The 23,435-nt window shown below is 39.6% G+C and overlaps 1 protein-coding gene across 2 annotated transcripts in view; it reads right to left on the bottom strand.

Annotated features, from left to right (window-relative positions):
* cramp1 (cramped chromatin regulator homolog 1) overlaps nucleotides 1-20,077 on the bottom strand; it is a 62,372-nt gene extending 42,295 nt beyond the window's left edge. Inside the window, exons 1-6 of one of the 2 annotated variants that reach the window (XM_068003319.1) lie at nucleotides 19,988-20,077; nucleotides 16,276-16,553; nucleotides 7,419-7,618; nucleotides 4,605-4,758; nucleotides 2,547-2,630; nucleotides 1,115-1,163 (exon numbers count right to left, since the gene is read on the bottom strand). In XM_068003319.1, coding sequence (XP_067859420.1) covers nucleotides 1,115-1,163; nucleotides 2,547-2,630; nucleotides 4,605-4,758; nucleotides 7,419-7,618; nucleotides 16,276-16,552 — 764 coding nt within the window. In that variant the 5' untranslated portion in view covers nucleotide 16,553; nucleotides 19,988-20,077. Of the gene's footprint in view, nucleotides 1-1,114; nucleotides 1,164-2,546; nucleotides 2,631-4,604; nucleotides 4,759-7,418; nucleotides 7,619-16,275; nucleotides 16,554-16,974; nucleotides 17,260-19,987 lie in introns of those variants that run through there. The other variant, XM_068003318.1, reaches the window with a different exon arrangement.
* Nucleotides 20,078-23,435: the final 3,358 nt, after the last annotated feature.

Genomic DNA, 23,435 nt, shown 5'->3' with positions numbered 1-23,435 from the left:
TATTCAACCTCATTGGCCATAGTTCTGTCCACTTTCAAATATTGTCTAGGTCTTTCTTTAATTCTTCAGTTGCTTCATTGGGCTCTACTTTTACCAATGATATCCAATGCCTTGCGCGTGTGTAGTAGCCTTTTATATGGAACTTTATCGAAGACTTTCTGGAAGTCTAAGAGCATTATATCATGGGGCTTTCAAACATCCTGAAAAGGTCACTTCCTCAAAAATGTCAAGGAGGTTGGTCAGGCAGGATCTGCCCCTTCTGAAACTGTACAGGCTGCGACTTACTATGTTATTTCATACAGATAATTCTCAATTTCGCTCCTAATGATCAATCCCATTATTTTGCATCTAGTGATGCAAGATTATGGCTCTGTAGTTATCCAGGATTGTTTTAATGCATTTCTTAAAAATAAGTACCAAGTTGACATTGCCAATCCAGCGGAACCACAATACCTTTGGTTAAATTGAAATTTTACAATAGGCATTCAACATGAAGGAAAAGTTATTTTTACACAACTAAAATAGGTATTTCTCTTAATTTTCCTCAGAAGTATTGATCATTACAACTGTGGCAACAGGTTATTGTGTAAAATAGGAACTTCTGATTTGCACAGATGAGAGAGTTTGGGTCTTCAGAACCAATCAAGCACTAAAATTATACTGTGAATCAAAAACTACAATTGTTTTGTTTTTCACAGACTCACTGAAGTGTTCAGTGATTCTCTGCTCCTTTTTCAACTCTATACAGATATTCACTAGTTAAGAATGTACAGAAAATCACTGACTCGAAGGAAAAAAAAGGTACAGTGAGCACACTAATAGGGTTTAGCATTCTTCTGATATATTTTGGTGGTGTTGGTATATATACCTCTGTTGTCATAACAGAATGCCACATGCCATCACAACCATAATAAGACAGCAGACAGGTGCAAAATAAGGTTATAAATTTTAATCATCAATTTATATCAAATTATCATAAATTACTTTTTTAAACTTTGAAAAGAATGTTAATTTTCAGTTTGAGGACACACTATGGATGAAGGTCATGTTCAGTTACTCTAAATCATTGTCTGATAGCAGTAGGTTACCTTTTAAACTAAAAAAAGTCACTTACCCAGCTTGAATCAATTCATTGAGTTTAGCTGCATTTTTGTCATCCATGCCTATGAAATAAATGCATTATCATGGTAATAAATTAGTAAGCATTCTATAATTTTAGAATGAGTTAATTGTTTGCTCGAGGCCACACTGTCCTTGTTCAGAATATGTGCCTTTACTATAAAACTCACCTGTACAGAGTCATTAAGCATTTATCATACGAGCTGGTGTGCAATAACACCAAGACAATCTTTAAAATACTTAAAGCAGAATATCCATAAGTATATCTTGATACACATCAGTTCATCTTTTTAATCTAACCCAGATAAAACTTGTTCAGACCTAGTGTTCTGGATTCATGGAATGGAATCGAATAGAATCTCAGAAATTTCCACGCTCCTGCACCACTGGCAAAGCCTCACGTACAGCGGCCAACATAAGAAAATCATGGATATTTTGTTTGCAATACTCCATCCATCGACATTAATGGGAGGAATATCATGAGCAATGCACTCACGATTTTCCATTAAGCCACCTAGTGCAAAGGGGCCTCAACATTTTCCATGGAATGTTGCAGCACAGAAAAAGGTAATTTGGGCATCAAGTCTGCATCAGTGTTTTTCTCGTGAGCCACCTAGTCCAGAAAGAAAAAAGTTGCACTTATATAAAACTTTATTATGTCCCAAGGGTGTCCCAAAGTGCTTCACATCCACTGTTTACTTTTGAAAAGGAATCACAGTCCTTGTGTAGGTGAACTTGATGTCCAATTAACAGAGAGCAAGGTCCCTCAAATAGTAAATGAGATGCACGACCAGTTAGTCTGCTTTTGGTGGTGTTGGTACAAGGAGGACACTAGCCGAATTCACTGTTCTTCTTCAAATAGTCTCGTAGGACCTTTTACATCCATTCTAACAGGCTGACAGAGCCTCAGTCTAACATTTCATCAAAAAGATGACACCTTTGACAATGGAAGCCTTAAACAAATCAAATATTTTTCTAGTACTCTCACTATGAAGCAACACATGGAATGATCAATTGATGGCCCAATAAACATACTGCATTTATTCATGGGGAAAGTAACTATTTAAAACATGCACCAGGAAACATTAATCTCTTCACAAAGCTGAAGTGGCATATTATATGGGGCATTTAGATTTCAGGTAGATTGGAATACAGAAACTATCCAAATAAAAACACCACAATTTGCAGGAGACAAAGCAGGGGGGGCTCTCAGTATTAATAATACTGTAGGTGGAGGACAGTTCCTTCTAGCAAAGTAGTGGGATTAATTGAAGCTAACATAATGGCAATTACTAATTATTAAGAAATGAAATATTTTAAGGCTATCAATAGTTACTTGCAATATCAACAGGAATCCAAAAGACTAGTTTCGATTACAGCAACCACACAACGCTTCCTTCTCTACCAAATCCCATCAAAATACTCACATCCACCAATTTTCTTGCGTAGTTCTCCATAACATATTAGCCCATAGAGCTCCTGGGAAGATTTCTTCAGTCCTCGCGAGAACACTGCAAAGAAAATACAATTCAGAAAATTTTTACAAATTACTCCAGGGTTCAACCAATTATTTAGTTGGTAAAAACAATATGTCGCTGCGAAATATAGACCAGAAGATTCAAGGTTCGATTTCCAGCCTACGCTGAAATTGCTGATCTCAGCCAATTTACCAGCAACAGCTCAACCTCTTCAATCCCGTTCTAGGAGATATAAAATCAACTAGGATTACCATTCTTAGTTTCTATCCACTGATCGCTGCTAGAAGTTACACTGGCATAACTACAGATGAGGAGAGGAATGGGATCAGATTCGATGGCTTCCAAGGCTGTAGCCTATCATCACTCACTGTCCAGGCTCGCACATTAAGCATGGGTACTGGGCAGGGTACTTCAGAGCAAACAACACCCATAGAAACTTACCCTATCTGGAGTTAACACCTTCAGAAAAAGCAGCGGAGGAAACAGACAATAACTAAAAGAATGGAGGCAGCAAGTGCCTCTTATTTTACCCACTTATAGCTTAAAAGAACCAGTTTCAGCATCTGTGGTATTCTCGTTAACTTAGAAGGGTGAGGGGGGCATAATGTGCAAGGCCACTAATTAGTTTAAAACAGACTAAATTTATTTCAAACCATTTACCAGATGTTTTCTTAAATGCACCAGTTTTCCCAATGTTTGCTAAGTTATAAGCCTGATTGTACGGTTATTTTGCTTCCTTGCCAGTAAAGATAAAAGCCACATCCGACAGTGCTGATGAGCTACTTGCAGGAACCCTAGAGGTGAAATTGGTCTTTGGCAGTAGTGCAAAACGGACAATAGCAAATCGGCAGTCCGTTTTACATCCCACCCAATTTTCTTTTCCACTGAAAATGTTTTTTTTTTATTCGTTCATGGGATATGGGCGTCGCTGGCGAGGCCGGCATTTATTGCCCATCCCTAATTGCCCTTGAGAAGGTGGTGGTGAGCCGCCTTCTTGAACCGCTGCTGTCCGTGTGGTGAAGGTTCTCCCACAGTGCTGTTAGGAAGGGAGTTAAAGTAAAGTAAAATGGCAGTTATTCTTAAATGTCTCCCAACTACTGAAGGGAGAATATGTGGGTTGAATAGACTGATGGAGAAACAAGTCATGGAAAACTAGGAATATTTAACAACTACCCTAGATCATTTCCAAAATGAGCAAACTATCACTATAGTCTGATTTCTCCAGAACACAGAGCTTCAGTAACATTCAGCACAGTCAGAAATGCATGTGCATTGCAACACTCTATCCTGAGTCTTCACTGGAGTAAGAGTGAATTAATGGCGGCACTCAGCCACCTTGGAGTTAATTGGATAGTTCAAGTCCATCACAGCAAAATTAAGTTGTACTCTTGGTACAGATGATTACAGGTTTATTTTTGTCAGCCAAGTTTTGTGTTGAACAGATCAATCACATGCATAAGGATCTCTGTAATTTGGCTTATTTGAATAAAAAGTTAATTCCGCCAAAGCAAAACTACTTTCTTACATATAATTACAATTCAAGTGCTTATCCCTACACTACCATTTCTCTTCACTACATTTTGGTGACTGCACATAATTTATACAGTAAATCAGATTAATTGGAACTCCAGCTCATAGCACAAATGCCAGATTAGGGCAGTTTAGGAATAAGTTTTGAGAGTGCCATTAGGGCACTGTCTGATGACCAACTGTTGTTTTTGTTTTAAAAAGATACTGGTAAGAACGTAGGACGTTAAACATGGACAACAATGTAGGACCACCAAGTTATTTTGGATGGGAAATTAAGGAACCTACCACTCTCTGTAAATGTAGTTGGATAACCACAAGCTACACAGACATTGGTTTTGCATAGTAAATGATGAAATTTTGCGCCACACGTGCAGCAAACCAAACTGACACAGGACAAGTGTCCAATGAACATCATGAGGTAAAAAACAGAAAGCAGCAGAGGAAGGATGCAATATTCTCCAGGGATTCTGTATTCACCATTATTGAAGTCGATGTATTTGGAGATCTTGTGCCAAGTACGGTAGTAGAAGTGCCGAACCTGCTCCTTATTTTTCACCATACTTGCTGGTTTCCCTTTCTTCTTGTACTTCAGAGCTATGTTATTCTGTATTGCTTCAAAATCCTTCCCATGCTACAAAATAAATGAAAAATATATTAATACTGCTGTTCAAATAAATGGAAATATACGAGTAAAATCAAAACACATTTTTAGGATTCAGTCTGAGCAAGCAGTCAGGGAGCGATGGCCTGTGAGGAATAGACCTTCTGGTGGGAGATGAATAGGATGGCTTCCATCTTGTCAATGTTGAGTTGAAGAAAGTGCTGGCTCATTCAAGATGTGATATCAGACAGATAGTCAGACGGCATCACGACTATCATGGAATGTAGGGGGATGGCAGCAATGTGTTGTTGGCAAACATACATAAACTGCCTCCATGCTTGTGAATGATGCTGCTGATGGTAACATATAACTAAGGAATAGGAGGGGCCAAGAGTGAAACCATGGGGGTTGTCAGAGCTGACTTTGCAAGGACAGAAGGAAAAGCATTAGAGGAAATCCACGTTACTAGAGTGGTGAAACTGAAGTGGACCACAAAAGAAAAGCAGTGGAGGAAGATGAATCACCAAAAGTTAGGATGGAAAATTGTACACTCTCAGCAAACATGTTTTAGTGGTTAGATAGAAATGGATAAACTTGGAAGATTCTGATGTGTACTCCACTTTATTGTTAACTACCAATACATACAACTGCTCTGTTTACTTTTAGTTCTGGTTGGGAGGGATTAGGGAAGGAAAGAGTAGAGAGCCATGAAAGTGAGGGAATTATAAAAGACTTTGTGTTTTTCATTAGTGTAATGTACCTATTGTACTTTTAACCATCCTTCAAGCAGTTTAAAACAGATTACAAAGAACAGTTTAGCTCCTTTACTTATAATCACACATAGTATTCTACATGGACAATTAATGTGATCACTAGCCTGTATTTTTTTTATTCGTTCATGGGATGTGGGCGTCGCTGGCAAGGCCAGCATTTATTGCCCATCCCTAATTGCCCTTGAGAAGGTGGTGGTGAGCCGCCTTCTTGAACTGCTGCAGTCCATGTAGTGAAGGTTCTCCCACAGTGCTGTTAGGAAGGGAGTTCCAGGATTTTGACCCAGTGATGAAGGAACGGCGGTATATTTCCAAGTCGGGATGGTGTGTGGCTTGGAGGGGAACGTGCAGATGGCATTGTTCCCATGTGCCTGCTGCCCTTGTCCTTCTAGGTGGTAGAGGTCACGGGTTTGGGGGGTGCTGTCGAAGAAGCCTTGGCGAATTGCTGCAGTGAATCCTGTCGATGGTACACACTGCAGCCACAGTGCACCGGTGGTGAAGGAAGTGAATGTTTAGGATGGTGGATGGGGTGCCAATCAAGCCGGTTGCATTGTCCTGGATGGTGTCGAGCTTCTTGATTGTTGTTGGAGCTGCACTCATCCAGGCAAGTGGAGAATATTCCATCACACTGCTGACTTGTGCCTTGTGGGTGGTGAAGAGACTTTGGGGAGTCAGGAGTTGAGTCACTCGCCACAGAATACCCAGCCTCTGACCTGCTCTTGTAGCCACAGTATTTATGTGGCTGGTCCAGTTAAGTTTCTGGTCAATGGTGACCCCCAGGATGTTGATTGTGGGGGATTTGGCGATGGTAACGCCATTGAATGTCAAGGGGAGGTGGTTAGATTCTCTCTTGTTGGAGACGGTCATTGCCTGGCACTTGTCTGGCGCGAATGTTACTTGCCACTTATCAGCCCAAGCCTGGATATTGTCCAGGTCTTGCTGCATGCGGGCACGGACTGCTTCATTATCTGAGGGGTTGTGAATGGAACTGAAAACTGTGCAATCATCAGTGAACATCCCCATTTCTGACCTTATGACGTTGGGAAGGTCATTGATGAAGCAGCTGAAGATGGTTGGGCCTAGGACACTGCCTTGAGGAACTCCTGCAGCAATGTCCTGGGGCTGAGATGATTGGCCTCCAAAAACCACTACCATCTTCCTTTGTGCTAGACATGACTCCAGCCACTGGAGAGTTTTCCCCCTGATTCCCATTGACTTCAATTTTACTAGGGCTCCTTGGTGCCACACTAGGTCAAATGCTGCCTTGATGTCAAGGGCAGTCATTTTCACCTCACCTCTGGAATTCAGCTCTTTTGTCCATGTTTGGACCAAGGCTGTAATGAGGTCTGGAGCAGAGTGGTCCTGGCGGAACCTAAACTGAGCATCAATGAGCAGGTTATTGGTGAGTAAGTGCCGCTTGATAGCACTGTCGATGACAACTTCCATCATTATTGCACCAGCAGCCACCAAACTTCTCCAGGGCAAATCCAAAATAAGTGGCAGATCTTTATAAAACATTTTAACAACTAGATAAAGGCTGTTCCATAGCAAATCAGTCCCAATGCATATAATCTGGGATCAGCACTACTGTTAAAACTATAGTTTGTAATAGAAGACTCACAACTTACATCCAGGGTTACAGTACCATTTGTGTGTTAGTCTGTTTTTTTTTTGCAAAAGTTGTTACGGGATACCTCTATTTGTGGGGGAAAATAAGGTATAGCAATAATCCAATGGGAAACCACTGAAATTTAAGCATTGATCCCATGGCATCACCTTGTAACTCAAGTAATAGATAAGTTTAACTGTTAATCAGATTTTAAATCACAAGTATTAGAGAATCATACTTTTTCCCTTAGCACTAATATAACAGACATTAAATTAACATATTGCACTTTTAATTCTGGAAACCACTTATACCTCATACAGCCCTTCGAAAAATGAGTTTTTATCCTCTGCACTCCATGACTCCCACTGTCTACGAACTTTCTTCTTGTTCCCTTCCTCCTTTTCTCCAGAGATGGAAGATAAGCTCTTTGCTGTGGTTTTGCTGCTTCCAGCAGCACTGCCAGCAGCAATGCCAGATGCATAACCAGAGGTAGCAGCTCCCCCCTCAGGACCTGCAGAAAGTACAAAAAGTTATTTTAATAAGTCAAATGTATTCAGAAATAAAAGTGTGATTAGAGCCATCTAAATGAATGGATTTTTTTCCTGCTGCACTGATTTCAAACAACAAAGATTGTACAGTACAACTTTAAAAATATTTGCATTTTTCCAACCTAACAAACATATCCATAGTTAGCAACCCTAGCCAACTGAAAAATACATGCATTTTAACAATTCAATGAGTGCCCACAGTTAGCAACCCCAGCCCACTGTTAAACAAATTTGATATAGGCAGATGGGCTGCCTAACGTAATATTGAGCCATAAAGACTAAGAAGGTCCCAGTCTTGATCCCTGGTATGTGCTGGTTGATCTCAGTCAGGGCTGTACTGCAGGCACCACTAATTGGCTGTAGTATATCCCCAGAGTTAATGCACAGAGATCAATGTAGTGCACTGCATACACAACTCAATTTTCATTTTGACTCCCAAGTTTGAAATTCCTTTACTTTACATGGCCCAATACCTTGAAGGCAGGGGAGGTAAAGAGATAAAAAAAATCAATACCCAAGTTAAATTACAGTTGCACAGAATTACATAGAATGTACAGCACAGAAACAAGAAAACAGGGACTAAGGAACATAAGTACCATTTAGCATCACTGCCAGCATAATCTGTGGAAAATACTTAAAATATTGCGACTGCGGCAGCGCAGAATGGCAATGTTCTGAGATTGATATGGTCACAAGAGAACATGTTGAGTCTCTTTCCAAATATAAAAACCAACTGCTTAACCTCATTCGGTGCTTTGGGAGGAATCAAATGGTACATTAAATTGCTCAATTTGCTCGGAAATGTAATTTAAAGGTCAAAACAAGTACTGGGACACATAACTTCAGCTGCACCAGGGCTACAGAAGATGATGTTAATCAGAACTGAAACAAGATGGTCAAAATGAATACGGCTACAAATCGCAGCATGAAATTACATTTTTCCTGAGTATAATAGCCCAAATAACCACTGGAAAAAATATCCTAATGGATTGAGGACTCTCCCATCATTCCACTACTGAAAGCAAATCAGTAATGGATCTGAATGTCAGTTTGCTGTTTTTACAAAGTAAACAATCGCTGATATTAGCAACAGAAGAAAACTAAACAAGCCACAATTCTTCATTCTGCTTTTCTCTTGTTTGACACAGCTAAAATTTTTAAGTATCAGTTTCTTCCATTAAGACAGGTTACAACTGCGATCATCTATGGCTGCAACACTGATTTAATTAGTAAATACATGAATGGCTTTTAAATTGATTTTAAATGCACTTCAAAGGAAAGCAATGACTCTCATCTTTGCAATTCCTTAAAACAGTGGGAATCCTGTACATACTACACCTTTATTGCTTCCAATGTCAGTTTCTGGTTCTTTGTTTTCACGGCTGTGCTCTAGTGCATATTTTAGACTCTAATAACATTTGGTCCCATGTATCAGGAAAAGAATGAATTGTGGTTGGTAGCTTAAAACTGGGGTTTCTAAATTACATCCCATGGACTACATGTAGTTCAGAAGCCCTGGCAGTCCAGACCACAAAACCCAGGCAACTTGGTTCCATTTGTGCTCAAATTTCTTATTTCCTGATTTGTCCTGTTTGAATTTTGTAGCCCTGGAGGTTTGGCAAGTGCTGGTCTTAAGCTTTGCCTCACTGGTGGACAAATCCTGAATCAGAACACCAAGGTCTGTTACTATCTGCAGCTTGAGCTACATACGTGGAAATTAGAGTCATTTAAACTTTATATGTGGCTCACAAAACGACAAAACGTGCACCTCAGTGCCCAACAAAGACATAAAACCTGGATGCTCGTGCTTTACAGCATCTGTAAGACATTCTGGGGATCCAAATGAAGCCCACACAAATATCTCAGGCACACTCTTTACCAGTAGTTTCAGTTTGCTGGGCTAAATAGGTCACTTAGTGGTTAATGGAAGTAAAGGCAGATCATGCCATATCGAGACAGTTAAATGAACAAGTCGAACCACTGACAGCAGGAGCAGTAGCTGACAAAATCACTGACTAACATTAGAATAAAAACAGAACATGCAGGAAACACCACAGGTCAGGCAGCATCTGTGGAGAGTGAAACAGAGTTAATGTTTCAGATCAATGACCTTTCATCAGAAGGTCATGGACCTGAAACGTTACCTCTTGTTTCTCTCTCCACAGATGCTGCCGGTCCTGCTGTGTGTTTCCAGCATGTTGTTTTTATTTCAGATTTCTAGCATCTGCGGTATTTTGCATTTATTATATTAAAAAAGGACCGACTGAGTTTGCAAAAAGTCCAACAAAAAGCATCCCATGTCTGTAAAGACAATGCGGCGAGTCTGTGTTAACATGTTTGTACCTGTCCTGCTCAGATCACTCCAGTCACACTCCTACAAATCACACAACATACTGATCTCAAGCAGACTAGTACTGATTTTAAATCCTGATCAGTAGCACTGAAAACAATACCGATGATTAATATGATAGACACACATAAGCAAAGATTATTCCTACTGCATTTCAAATCTTTAGTGATTTGGGACGGTATCTTGACAGGATAAGATCGCCAGCTCTAGATCACACTGGGACACTTTGAAAACCACAACAGATTTCTTATCTGTTTAACACTAAATATTAATGGCTATACAATAAAAATCACATCAGCAACAGTTACAAGTCCTTTAGACTTATAATAGAAACCTAGTAACCAACTACAATACTACAGGAATGTCATATATTGAACATATCCTGTTAGTTTTTTTTCCATTCAAATGCGTCAAAAGTATGCATCAGAGATTGAATGCATTGACTTAATGGTTTGTCACTCATACATCGTACAAATTTTAAAATGCAATTTTGCAATAAGCAGTATTTTGAGATTTTCACACCGCTAAGCTTAATCAGTCATACACTGCACCAACAAAAAGGCAATTACAACAGTAGCAGGAAAACAGAGCTTACATCAAGTCCTTTCTGCAAAGCAGGCCTTTTTGCCAAGACTAAGTAACATCAACAAAGCGTGATGCATGTGTGACTGTGGAATGACATTTTATAATAGGTTGTATTTTTTGAACTGAAACTCAGAACAGACAATTACAGTGGCAAACAGTGGAGAAACATTTAAGGTGTGAACACTGAACTATATTTCTAGATTCTCTCGTTTGTGGTACAGTGATTAGCACACTGTCCTTTCATCTATGGGACGTGGGTTTGAATTCAGGCTTAGGTGAAAATGCAAAAGTCTCCCTTCTCTCATAGCTGTTAAGATCCCAAGTGAAATGACTTTGGGTAATCTTAACTCAGTTCCTGGGAGCATGATACCAAAATGCCTACAAACAGACATTAAATTGGGAGTCTCACTAAGAGAAACCATAAGAATGGCTAGTGGGAGGAAGAGGAAAAATTCACACTGGTGTAGTTCAAAGTACTCTTGAGATTGAAGTAGATTATTGTAGCAGATTAGAAATAGCTTACTCTGTTTCAACCCTTGCTACACTTTAGCCAAGAGTGTTTGATGCTAATATGGATACAAAAGCAAACATTATCCAGCACTCTCACTCACTTTGATCAGCAAAAAAGTTCAGACTCAAATCAACTACAATAAAAATACAAGCCAGTATTAGGACTGCACAGGTGCCCTCCCTTCAGAGTGAGTACTGTTGGTGGACCCCTATTCAAAGCCAAGCCTTTCAGAACTGTCTAAAGCCTCTAATGTACATTGCATCCAATATACAAAAACTGAAAAAGCAGAATTTTCACATCAATGTAGCCTAGAAAGTAAAGCACAAAATTGAGAGAGATTAGTAAAAAGAGTACAGGGAAGAAAAAATGGAAACTGAAAGGGCAAGACCAAGTTTCAAATGGGAATGTGCACCTAACCTGCACCATTGTTTACATTCCAAGATATCATTTCCTGCTGCATGCCGACAAACACCCTGATTTTGATACATAGAGAACACTGATTTACACCCATGTATTTGTGCCCACATACAATTTACAGACCAGTGTATACCTGCCAAATTCATCCAGCAGAAATCATCAGATACAAATTACACATTAGTATGTCACTGAATTTATTTCTCACTGCTGACAAAATACAAACAGTTAAAATGAATACTGGCTTTTAAATCCGAATGCTCAAAATAGGCCGATTCTTTTTGGTCAGTATGTAGATAAGAGCCAAAGAAGCCTAGCTGTCTGTAAAACTAAATGAATGAAACCCTAGCACTACAGTCAACTGATAATTTTCTTTTAGCATAGAAAGTGATTTTGAATTATCAAATAATTTGAATTGAGGAATGTAAATAATACAGCAGAGTAAATTTAATGATTATGAAATTGAATTATCAGATAATTTTAGTTAAGGGACTTTGAATTAAAAAGAGTAGACTGTATTAATCATGGAAATCTCCCAAAGAGAGACCACTTTCAGGATCACCGAGGTTCATGTATGCAAGCTGCCCGCCAGTGGCTTTCACCCCGAGTTTAATTTAGCTCAAGGGATTACAGGAGCCAAGGGATGAAGAACAGCCGTTAGCAACAGATACACAAACTGGCACATTTTTCAAGTTCATCTTCACCTGAAAATTTGAGCATCTTCACAATAAATGTCACACACAGAAAGATTCTTCAGTTCCCGTCCATTTATTAGAAGAAAAATGTCACAACTGAAAGATGTTACCGCTTTTAATACCTAACTGATTTTATAGCTGGAGCATCTTTTGTTCCCATTGCTTTACTAATAACCATATTAATTACTCAATATTATAGATGTATGTTATTTTAAATTACTTTTTACACTTATTTTTGAAACAATTACTGTTTGGTTACAGTAGGATGTCTGTATTACAAATGGTTATAATAAATGTTTCAGCGTGTCTAATGCTGGAAGAAGAGACAAAGCTGATTAAAATATGAACACAGTTGAGTCAAAGCATGCTGAAATGTTTACTAGGACAATCAAAAACATTAATTTAAATTTGAAATTATTGAGCTGCAGCAGCAGAGTCTGTTCAAGAATGCGTGCGTTTACTATGTATTAATGTTGGCTTCTTTGGTCAATTAAATGCAGGTAATCTACTGTATTAATAAAATCAAGACTCCAGGGATAAGAAGAGTTGCCAAAAAACTAAATGTGTCAGATTGGCTTAGAAATATCCTACACAGGCAATTTAATGCACTTTCACTGAAACTTGGTGACTACTTTATACTTTGTGTAAAGTGACATTCATACCTGTGGTCCCAGCCTGCACTAACTTACACCCCCCAACCCCCAGAAAATTAACATAATCAGTTTCTAAATAGGATGGGGGGGTGGGGGGGGGGGGGGGAGGAGGAGGAGGGAAGAGGGCACAAACAAACATGAAAAACAAAATCAGACATAAAATTAGAATTAAGAAGCTAAATGGGCTAGAGGAGCAAAGAGATCTGGGAATATCGATGCGTAATCGCTAAAAGTAGCAGCACAAGTTGATATGGCCATAAAGAGTACTGGGGTTCACTTCTAAAGGAATAGCATATAAAAGCAGGGAGGTAATGTTAAATTTATATAGAACCCTGGTTAGACTGTACATGGAGTACTGTGTGCAGTTCTGATCGCCATACTACAAAAAAGGATATTGAAGCACTGAAGAGTGCAGAAATTATTTACAAGGATGGGACCAGAACCGCGAGGATGCAACTATCAGGAAACATTGAGCAGGCTGGGGCGTTTGTCTCTGGAAAAGAGAAGTGATAGAGATCTTTACAAATATGAAGGGGGTTTGATAGGGTGGATATGGAGAAACTGTTTCCACTTGTTAGTGAATCCAGAACAAGTCGTCATCGTTTAAGGGCCAGAACAAAGTAGCATAAATATAATGATGCGGAGATGCCGGTGATGGACTGGGGTGGACAAATGTACGGAGTCGTACAACACCAGGTTATAGTCCAACAGCTTTATTTGAAATCACAAGCTCCGAAAGCTTGTGATTTCAAATAAAGCTGTTGGACTATAACCTGGTGTTGTACGACTCTGTGCATAAATATAAGGTAGCCATTAACAGATCAAATAAAAAATTTAGGAATTTCTTTACACCGAGTGCCTAGGATATGAAACTCGCTGTCACATGGAGTGGTTGGAGCAGATAGCATTGATGCACTCAAGGGGAGGCTTGATGCATACATGAGGGAGAAGGGAATAGAGGGATACAGGGGGCAAGGTGGTAAGAAGTAATTAGAGCGGGAGAAGGCTCATGTGGAGTATAAACAATGGCACAGACCTTTAAGCCAAATTACCTGTTTCTGTGCTGTAGATTCTATGTCATTTCTGCTAATAACCAATAGATAGTGGTGAACTACAATTGCTCACAGCTAGTGATCTAACTGCACAGCACATAAGTAACTGCTGTAATGGCCACAACACCACCATCCATCTCAGAGGATGAATGATTGACTTCCCAAAAGATTTGCTATAAGCCACAAGTTGTTTTTTTCCCCCAATTTATGCTACACATTAGATTGACAAAGCAACAAAAGCACAAAAACATTAATGTCAAAAGTGCATGACCCCCAAGTCATGTGACATCACAGAATTTAGTCCCCAGTAAAACGACTGTAATTAAATCACTGGTCTTCTAGATCATAGAACAGAATGACCATTTTCTGAATACTAGAATATGTAAAAATGTTGGTCATTGAGTTAATTTTCCTATTTCCAACTACTCACAAGTTAGTTACTTTTAAGATAGTACGTAAAATTCATCTTTCTCCAAAGTGACATGTGCTTTAGAACTGCAATTATACCATGATGTGAATGACATGAAATGAATGGATACAAGTCAACGATTACAAGTCAGCAACTTATTAATGCTACATAATCATTGGGAATTTGAGTAAAATAATCTAGATGATCACTCGGAAATAATAGGCAATACATAGTTGAATATCAAACAAGAGTATGGAACTTATCACCAACTTCATTGAGGGGTTCCTATGATGATAAATGCTTCAAGAGAGGTTTATATCATCGGAATAAAAATCACATAATTGGAGATGTTTGCTTTCAGAGTATATTTCATATATTTTAAAGTCCTTCCTGTCTTCAGCACTTACTATCTCACCATGTCCACAACTTGGATTCTCATTAGGTACATTAATGATGAGGATCCAATGCAGTATCCTGAAACACCCTAAAGAAAACAAACTTCAACAAAAACAATGAAATTACAAACAATCATGTTGGGATGATTCGAGTGTTCAAACTCCAATGACTGACAATCTTGCAACATTATGAGTACTGCAACTAAATCACTCACTCAAAAGACTGCTGTATGGTTAATAAATTCACCACACTCACCTACTCTTCAGTGAAACATCAAAGTATTCAGTGCTACTATCAGGCTGGTTCAGTCGAATTATATTGCAATTCATTTGAGAACCAGAAACAAAGTTTCTCAAATTAAATAACCCAAGTTAGCAGTGATATTCTACTAGAATACACCTTAGCACCGTAGTCCCTGCAGTTACAAATGAAGCAGTATGGAAATCAGCTTAATGAACTATATCTGAATAATGCAATTGCGCGTTTGACGAAAGACCATTACGGACAGTTTAACAGATGGCCGGCAGTGAGTTAGAAAGTAAATTAAATGCAAATGACTTCAAGGATCTGAAAAAAAAGCTCGAGTTGCATACAAAAAAATCCTTAAGATTAATGTCTTAAACTTACTCTCAGACAGTTGTTTTTTTTTTACACTGCATAATCAATTTAATTTTAATTAACAAGTTAAATGATTATATAATAGTTGTCAGCATGCCATGGGTGGTAAAGAATGTCTGGCGTAGGTGAAGAGTATAGTGATGAAGGAACTGATGGTAATAGTATTACAATGAACAACAGTTCCTTTAACAAAATACAGGAAAACGCACTAAACACTATTTAAGTGCAATATCCATTGACTCATTAGCTAAGGCTATGTTACAGCATGTACTTCAAATTTGCACTTGTGAATGGCATTCAGATCTGTGATACGGCACTGAGTGGAGATAGTATATGAAAATTGCACCATTGTGGAACAGTAGGTCAAATAAAATTTACACTGAGTTACAAGTACACAGTTTTGTCTTTATATAGACCATACAAAAATGTTTAAAAAACATTAAAATATACTATTTTAAAAATTGTACACTGCTGTCTACTGTCCATAGATCAGCCACTTGTTCACATTAGAATTGGTCAGCTGTTCCACTGGAAAAACAAGCCAAGTGCTCAGATACACTACTACTATATATACTTCATAGGAAAAGGACATGTATATATGTAGGTTATATTCTTGGGAATTAAAGTATACACAAACAAAATAGAATATAGCTGTTCCAGTGAAGAGGATTAAATGTTATTGCTTAAGTGGCGTCCATTGCAAGGCTGTGAGTTACGGGAAGGTTACAATAACTGCTGGTCGCATATCCACATATAATGTATGGATTAATATATTTTTAATACTACATTCAATCTTTAAAAAAAATATTTGCAATATCCACTTCCCCTCCACAGGAAGGGGTTCTTTGAAACAGCCTGGCACATACCTGTTTCATCCACACAGGAGTGTAATATGTTTGATGCCACCAAACCTTAATAGCAAGAGCCATCATTTTACCTTTTCCTTTATTGTTCTGGAAGGCACTGGATCCATTCGAAGCAGATGAATCTTTCCTTAACCTCTTGCTGGGAGGCCTGACACTGGATCTTAAGAAATGATGTTGATCTGGGCTTGTGGCAGCTGCTGATGGATCTTCTCTCTTTGTGTTGTGTTGAGAGCTGCTGCCTCCTTCTTCACTCTCCCCATCTCCTTCAGCACTCTCCTCTTCTCTAGGTCTTTTACACAATCTCCTCAGCCCTTCATCGCTGCTCACATCCACACATTTCGCCGTCATTCTGGGGAACATAAAACAAAACAAAAATCAGTAAAATACATATTTAAAAGCATATTTATTTCCACATTTCTGAACCCTCACAACTTGCAGCTGTAAACATTTTTTTCCAACATGGCCGCCGTTGTTTTTCTCCTGATCCCCCGATCGCTGTCCCGCAACCACCCGCTGAAAATTTGCTTCTTCCTGGCCAGGTTGGGGTCCTGAAGCTGGATCCCTGGACAAGCCGGAGGGTGAAAGGGTTTTTTTTCGACTCTGAGGTTATTCGGGTTGAGAGAGTCGGAGTTTCTCGCAGTGTTAATGTCTTCCTCCTTCCCCTTGAGCTTCACTCCAAACCCGCGACATGTCGGCCGGGAGCAGCTCAAATCACCCCACACTCCGCCAAGCTAAACCCCCAGAAAGGCGGCTTTCTCTCCTTCTCCTACCCATTCTGGCGGTCCTCGGCAGCCGAGACTGTCTTCTTCCTCCTCACCATGGGCACGGCCTGTTCGTGCGGGGTCTCAGCGGCCAAAGGTTCATATTTCCAGCTTCTGAAAGTGGCTGGTTTTTCCCCCTCAGCTCTCACTCCCCTCTTTTTCTCTCGGGCTTCAACTCCCTTCACCACAAGGAAATCAGCAACACAGAAAAATATACACCAGCAAATCTAGAGTCTCAATCACATGCCATCTTTCCCCCAGAACCGGGCAAAGACACGCTGCTTCCCCCTAGCCAGCACCTCGGTAGCTCTTTTAATCCAAAACACAAATGTCACCAACTCCACTCTCACTCCTCTCCCTCTCTGAACTTTGCTCGCTACGTCACTACAGCTGTTCCCCAAACTTCAACACAAACTGCCTTGGATGGAAACACATCATCATCATCATCAACAGACTAAAATATATTTATTATCTAAGAAGGCATTTTCTGCAAGAGTTTATTAAAACATGCATTCACTTAAAATAAAATCCTACTCTCATCAGAACAGATAGAAATGTTCTACTCAAGTCGATTAATCTAAGACATGAAAACATCTCTCATGGAAGCTGTAATTGAATTAGGAATTGTAATTATTCCTAATAATATTTCATGGTCTATATAGAAGTTTTTTCATAAAATGTTTTTACTAACAATTGTTTACCTATTTTATTTGGAACAAGCAAACATTGAGGTGTATTTTCATGATATTTTGGGCTGTTTCTGCTGTTCACTTTCAACGTAAACATTTTTAGTATGCAAGATGAAAAGGATAGCTCCAGTACACAAACACAAAGTGCAATTATATAAAAACACAGAACATCAGTGTATAAACTACAAGGTGGGTGTATGTTTAACAGCTATATTCCATGTAACATTCAAACAGAACAAACCTGGAAACATACTCTATCCATCTCCGATAAAGTAAGCAGCATTCTACAGGAGAAAACACAGTCCATCAAAGAATGTTCTGTCCAGCAAAAGTAGCTACTTAAATTATATATAGTTTTATTGCTGCTACAGATATACTTTGGATTGGACAAAATCTTATTAAATCAAACTTATTATAAAGTAGGTTGTCAACTGGTGCATTTATCCATGAGCATTGTTGGTTTAAAATATAAAGGAACACAATATTTCCCCAGCATAAAAACATATTATTGCTGCAGTAAATTACTGAATTATAGTTCATAAATTCCACTTAGATAACATAACTCACAATCCAGTCACTGTACATTATGCACTGTAAATATCAGCATTTTCTTACCACAATAATGTTTGCACTCCTGCCAAATAGTTGTGTGCACATTAGGGTATCATGACCAAATTGGCTAGATTGAAAACAAGACTATTATTGATTTAAGAAAACAATTACATTCCCAAAATTAAACCAAATAAAATGGCACAAACTATTATTTAAATATGATTTTCACTCCAAAGATCCACACCATAAAATGGTCACAAAAAGATTTACTAAACATCCCTCCTGTGTGGCACAATTTGCTCTGGAAGTTTGTAGAGAGTAAAGGGAGACTATCAAATATTCTGCCAGAGTAGCCCCAGTTCTATCATATAAAAAAACAGGTTTGGGAAATCTCTAACAACTCACAAGCTACTATATTCTCATGCACAAGCAAGTTTTCTTCTCACCCCAGCACAAACATTCCATGACATTCATTGGCATCCTAATCAATGTATTTTTCCCTATTCTGGCTCACACCACTTCTTTTCCCCAGTTGACACAGTCATTCCAGCTCTAGGTCACGCTGCCAAGTCAGTTCAGGCTACCAAATTTTCCTGAGCCCAGTTGATCCTTTGTCACTGATCCAGATCACATTACTTCTCTTGTGTAAGGAGCGCACATCTCATTTATAATGGCACATCCTCACCAACCAAGCTCAAATAGTATCCTGCCTTCCTACTATTTGCCTTCATATTCCTGCCATTTTAGCTCATTCTCATAACTGATAAAATACAAGATAAATGGCACCACATGACTCAACATGGGAAATGGAATACTTGAATTAATAACACTCAGTATTCATTCTGGTTATAGTATCATGAACTGAAGGTATGTGATATTTACATTATCCATAAATAAAATAAAGAGCCCAAACGTCAATTGCATTGAAGATTGAAAACCTCAAATCATAACAAAAACATACATTTTAATAATGTCATATAGATGTGCACACACAATGATTGGGGTCTCTTACAGTCTCATCATTACAACATACAAACATTTCCCACCACTTGGTCTTATACCGTTTACATAACACAGTGCTGTAATTCACCAGGTGAAATACAAAGGTACACAGCATCATTGTGCCATAATTCTTAAGCCTTGCTCAGATTCCCACTGTTCTAATTATCTGTACGTTATACATACATCTCCTTTTACTTCGGTCTCAGTATTGGGTCTTTCTTTGCTCGGACTATATACATACAGACACGCGAGTTGTCATTCCGCTATTCAATTAAATCAATCTGAATATTACTGCTAAAATTCAAGTACAATATCAGAGATGTCAATCCATTACAAGAACCTGCCATCTCTCACTGTCTGTGAAAAGTTCACAGGCAAAAACCAACAGAAAACTGCAAGACATCCCAATGCTCGTTCGTACAAAACAACAAACCGGGGAGCGAGATCCATGACAACACATCTTAGGGTTAAGATAGGCCGATATTATTCCAACCAGTGGATGTGTTATTCCTCGAAGGGATTGCACCCCTCCTTACCTTCCGGGAAACGGAATGGGACCATTTCTACCGCTGCCCCGCTCACAGCTACGCCGAAAGGGGAAGGGGAAGGGGAGACAGACGCCGTTTCCCTGAAGCTGCTGATTTCCGGGGCCGAGTCGGCCTTGCTGCTGTCATAGAGCGGCCGGCCAGCCGGCCGGCCTTCCTCTCCCTCTCCCTCTCCCTCCCTCAGGAATACGGACCACGTTAACCACGGTTACCGCCGGCCTCTCAAGTTCTTACCCTGCTGCCACAAAGGCTTCTCCCTCACATCTTCCACACGTCCATTCGCAACCACATCACTTGGCGCCCAGCGCACGCGAGCCTGCACCCGCTCGCCATTGGAGCGCCGTGCGCACGTGATGTCAACAGCGTCGGGGCAACGGCTAACGGGCGGATCCGTCCGACCAATCAGAAGCTCACCGCCGGCTCGGATCCGCCCATCTGAGGGCGGGGATCTGTTTTTCCCTTGCGTCATTTCCAGGTGAGGAGGTCATGATCGTTGATCGACAGGAGCAGCAACCAATAAAAGTCCAAAATCCGCCCACAATCGATTGAAGAACAAGCAAAGTTCAATGACCCAGGGCAGGAGGTGCAGGGAAGTGTTGGAGGTCCTCCAGCTGATCTCTGAAGGTAGTTCTGTCATCCACAGCTGCTGAAACATTGTAGTCATTGTTTTTATTGACGGTAGACTGAAACTTACTGAAACATATTAAAAAGTTTCCATGACCATGTACTTAACTGAATATCAAAGGCTGAAATTCCTCTCCATAAAAACAATAAGTTAAACCACTGAAACACTCCCATGTCTACAGGTAGATGTTCCTCAACTTGTTCTGCTGAGCCCCCCTCCCTCCACCCCCTGAGGAGATTCATGCTCCATGTGCGTTATCCTCTTTCATAGGAATAGTGCAATTTTAACCAAACCCACATGGCAGAAAAGGGGTGGGTTTGGCTCCGCCACTCATTTTACACTACGCCCAATTGTACGCTCCATTAAAGTCAATGGATGTTAAAATTGGGCGGTAAAACAAGTGGCCGACCAGAACACGCTCCTTTTTGGCCAGGCAGGTTAGGTTAAAATTACCCTCAGTACTTTAGCATGGATCAAGAGGATTTTATTTTCTCAACTTACATAACATATTGCTTCAGTCAGAAAACAACATTAAAAACCCCACAGCAGTACTATACTACCGAATAAACATGAATATAAAAGAACACTTGATGAATCACCTTTATCTCAGTAAGCAAAATGAGCTTTTTTGCTAGTGCACAATTTGTGGAATCTTGGATTGATTTCGGAGAGTTTCAACTGCAAATCAGTCTCTACATTCAAAATATATTTGTTTTTAATGTAAGTAAGTGTAGAAAATCTCATTTCACACCCATACATTGAGCAAAGTGGACAAATATTTGAACAGCTCTTTGGTACAACACAGCGAACTTTTTAAATTGAAAATAATTTTGAACAACTCCTCACCAGTAGTTCTCATTGGGGCAGAACACCAAAGCTGCTTGGTTGGTACAATCAGTGCCATGTGCATGCCATTGGGACAACCTGGGGAATCCAGCTATTATGTAGAAATCCCTGGCTCTATTCCTGTACTGCCTGGGGGTGATGCCTAAGTGGAGGTATTCGGCTGCTATATGAAAGAGGGTGTCCGTCACCCGCACGATACAAACCATGACAGCTCATTGGCTAATGTTGCACAGATGTGCAGCTTGGGATAATTCAGAGCCATAAAAGTTGTTGACGGCTGAAACTTTAATTGCCACTGATAGAGCAGTTGTGACAGTGGAGTGAGTCTGCAAATCTGCATGATGAAGTTGGCAGAGATGCTCAATGGCATCCTTGCTGCTGTCATAGAGATGCTCAATGGCATCCTTGGCGAGAGGCACAGCCGTCAGACGCACAGCTTGCTCCCCGGAGAGGTCCTTATAGGACCGGTGTAGCCTGGACAGGGGTTGGGGAAGGTAGTACCTATGGGTTGCTGTCCTCAGCCATGATGTTTGATTTTCCTGGTCTGGAAATACTGCTGCTGCAACACCTCCTCTCCTATGGTGGCATAGAGTGGTTTGCCCATGGGGAAAACCATCCTTTGTTCAAATCTGACTTTGGGTTTGGGGTTGGAGGAAGTCAGGGGTCCCAAAATCTTTGTCTGGGAAGAGAGGAAAACACTACAGTAAAATAAGGTGCAAGTGTCAGTGAATAAAAATGTGAAGGAACAGGTTAAAAGAAGTTGTTTGGAAGCCTGTATATCAGTAAGTGAAGTTGGTGCCCTCTTCAGCTCCTCAACTCCTCACTGAAGTGATAGGGGGAGCAGTTTGACCATTTAGTAATGGGTGTAACTTACACCAAGTGCAGGAGTGACATAAGCTCAGGAAATCTCCATGTACTTGAACAGTGCACCTCTGCAAATAAGCCCTGAGGGGCTTTGATGAGCTTAAGGTTTGCATTATTTCGCAATAAAAGCATAAATTTACCCAAATCCACGAAAATGCAAGTTTCCTTGATCACTTTAATGCAATAATGGTATAGCAAGAAAATTCAATGTCCATGTTTTTCCTCTTCCCACATCCCCTCTGTGTTGAAATGAAGACTCATCATAGTCTCCTATTGTAACCCATTCCCAGGACCTCAAAATTGTGGAACTCTATCTCCCCACTTTTTTTTCTTTCTCATTCCACAGGTTTTAAAACCCACGCTTGGCGTTACCTGATCACTACTTCGTCATTTGTCTCATCTTCTCTACTCTTTTCAGATTTGATATCCTACTCTGCAAACTTAATCCTTCACGTATGTTTCTCAAAAAATAAATATCTTTTTATGTTATGACAAGAAATTATATATGAATCGTTCTTCTACAATTTTTTCACTAATTGTATAAAAGTATATAGTCATCAATAAAATTTAAGTTCAACAAAGGGTATTATAACTCATCCAGCATGTACTTTGATTGATTAACATTGTTAAAATGCAGGATAATGCATCAGCTCAGGTGGAATATTTAGCAATCACACCCACACTGTTTTCAATAGGAGAACAAAGTACTGGCACCAGCTGCCTCCGTGACTGAATCATGCAACAAATTGCCAAACTAAATCAGCTAAACCAAAATGCTCAATGAAATAACTGAATGTGTTAGGATAAAACTAAAAAAAAGTGGAATTTCACTGTCTGTCTCTGCTATTCTCTCTCTCTCTTTCCGTTTCTCTCTCTCTCTCTCTTTCTCACACACACCTATTTTGTACCTTTTTTTTTACATCTCTGGTTTCTTTTTCTTGGTCCATCTCACTGTTTCTTACTCTCTCTAAATCTCCATCAGGAAGCAATTCACTGAAGAACATTTGCTGTCCTCAATTTTTATAGTTAGAACCTGTCTTCAGTTGCAAAACTATGCATCCGTCAGTCTGTTATTAATAGCACTAATAGCCTATTATGGTCGCATATTTTAAGGCTGCGAAAAAAATCAAGAAAGTAATTAATGTTTCAAAAACTCTTTTTATTGAGAAATGAGAAACCAAAATGAAGGACAGTGCAGTACATTAACACAGTTGTAAGCAGTAAATGACAAGATAAGGCAAATCAAGAAATAGTGAGTAGCAGATGCCAAGCTTATGTTTTAAAAACCGGAAGATTGTAGGAGGTAGAAAACACTAAAAGAGGTAAGGAGTTCATTGGCAGTGAGCT

This window comes from Heptranchias perlo, chromosome 22 (genome assembly GCF_035084215.1).
Source record: "Heptranchias perlo isolate sHepPer1 chromosome 22, sHepPer1.hap1, whole genome shotgun sequence".
In the NCBI taxonomy this organism is placed as follows: domain Eukaryota; kingdom Metazoa; phylum Chordata; class Chondrichthyes; order Hexanchiformes; family Hexanchidae; genus Heptranchias; species Heptranchias perlo.
This window is presented reverse-complemented; position numbering and strand designations above follow the sequence as displayed.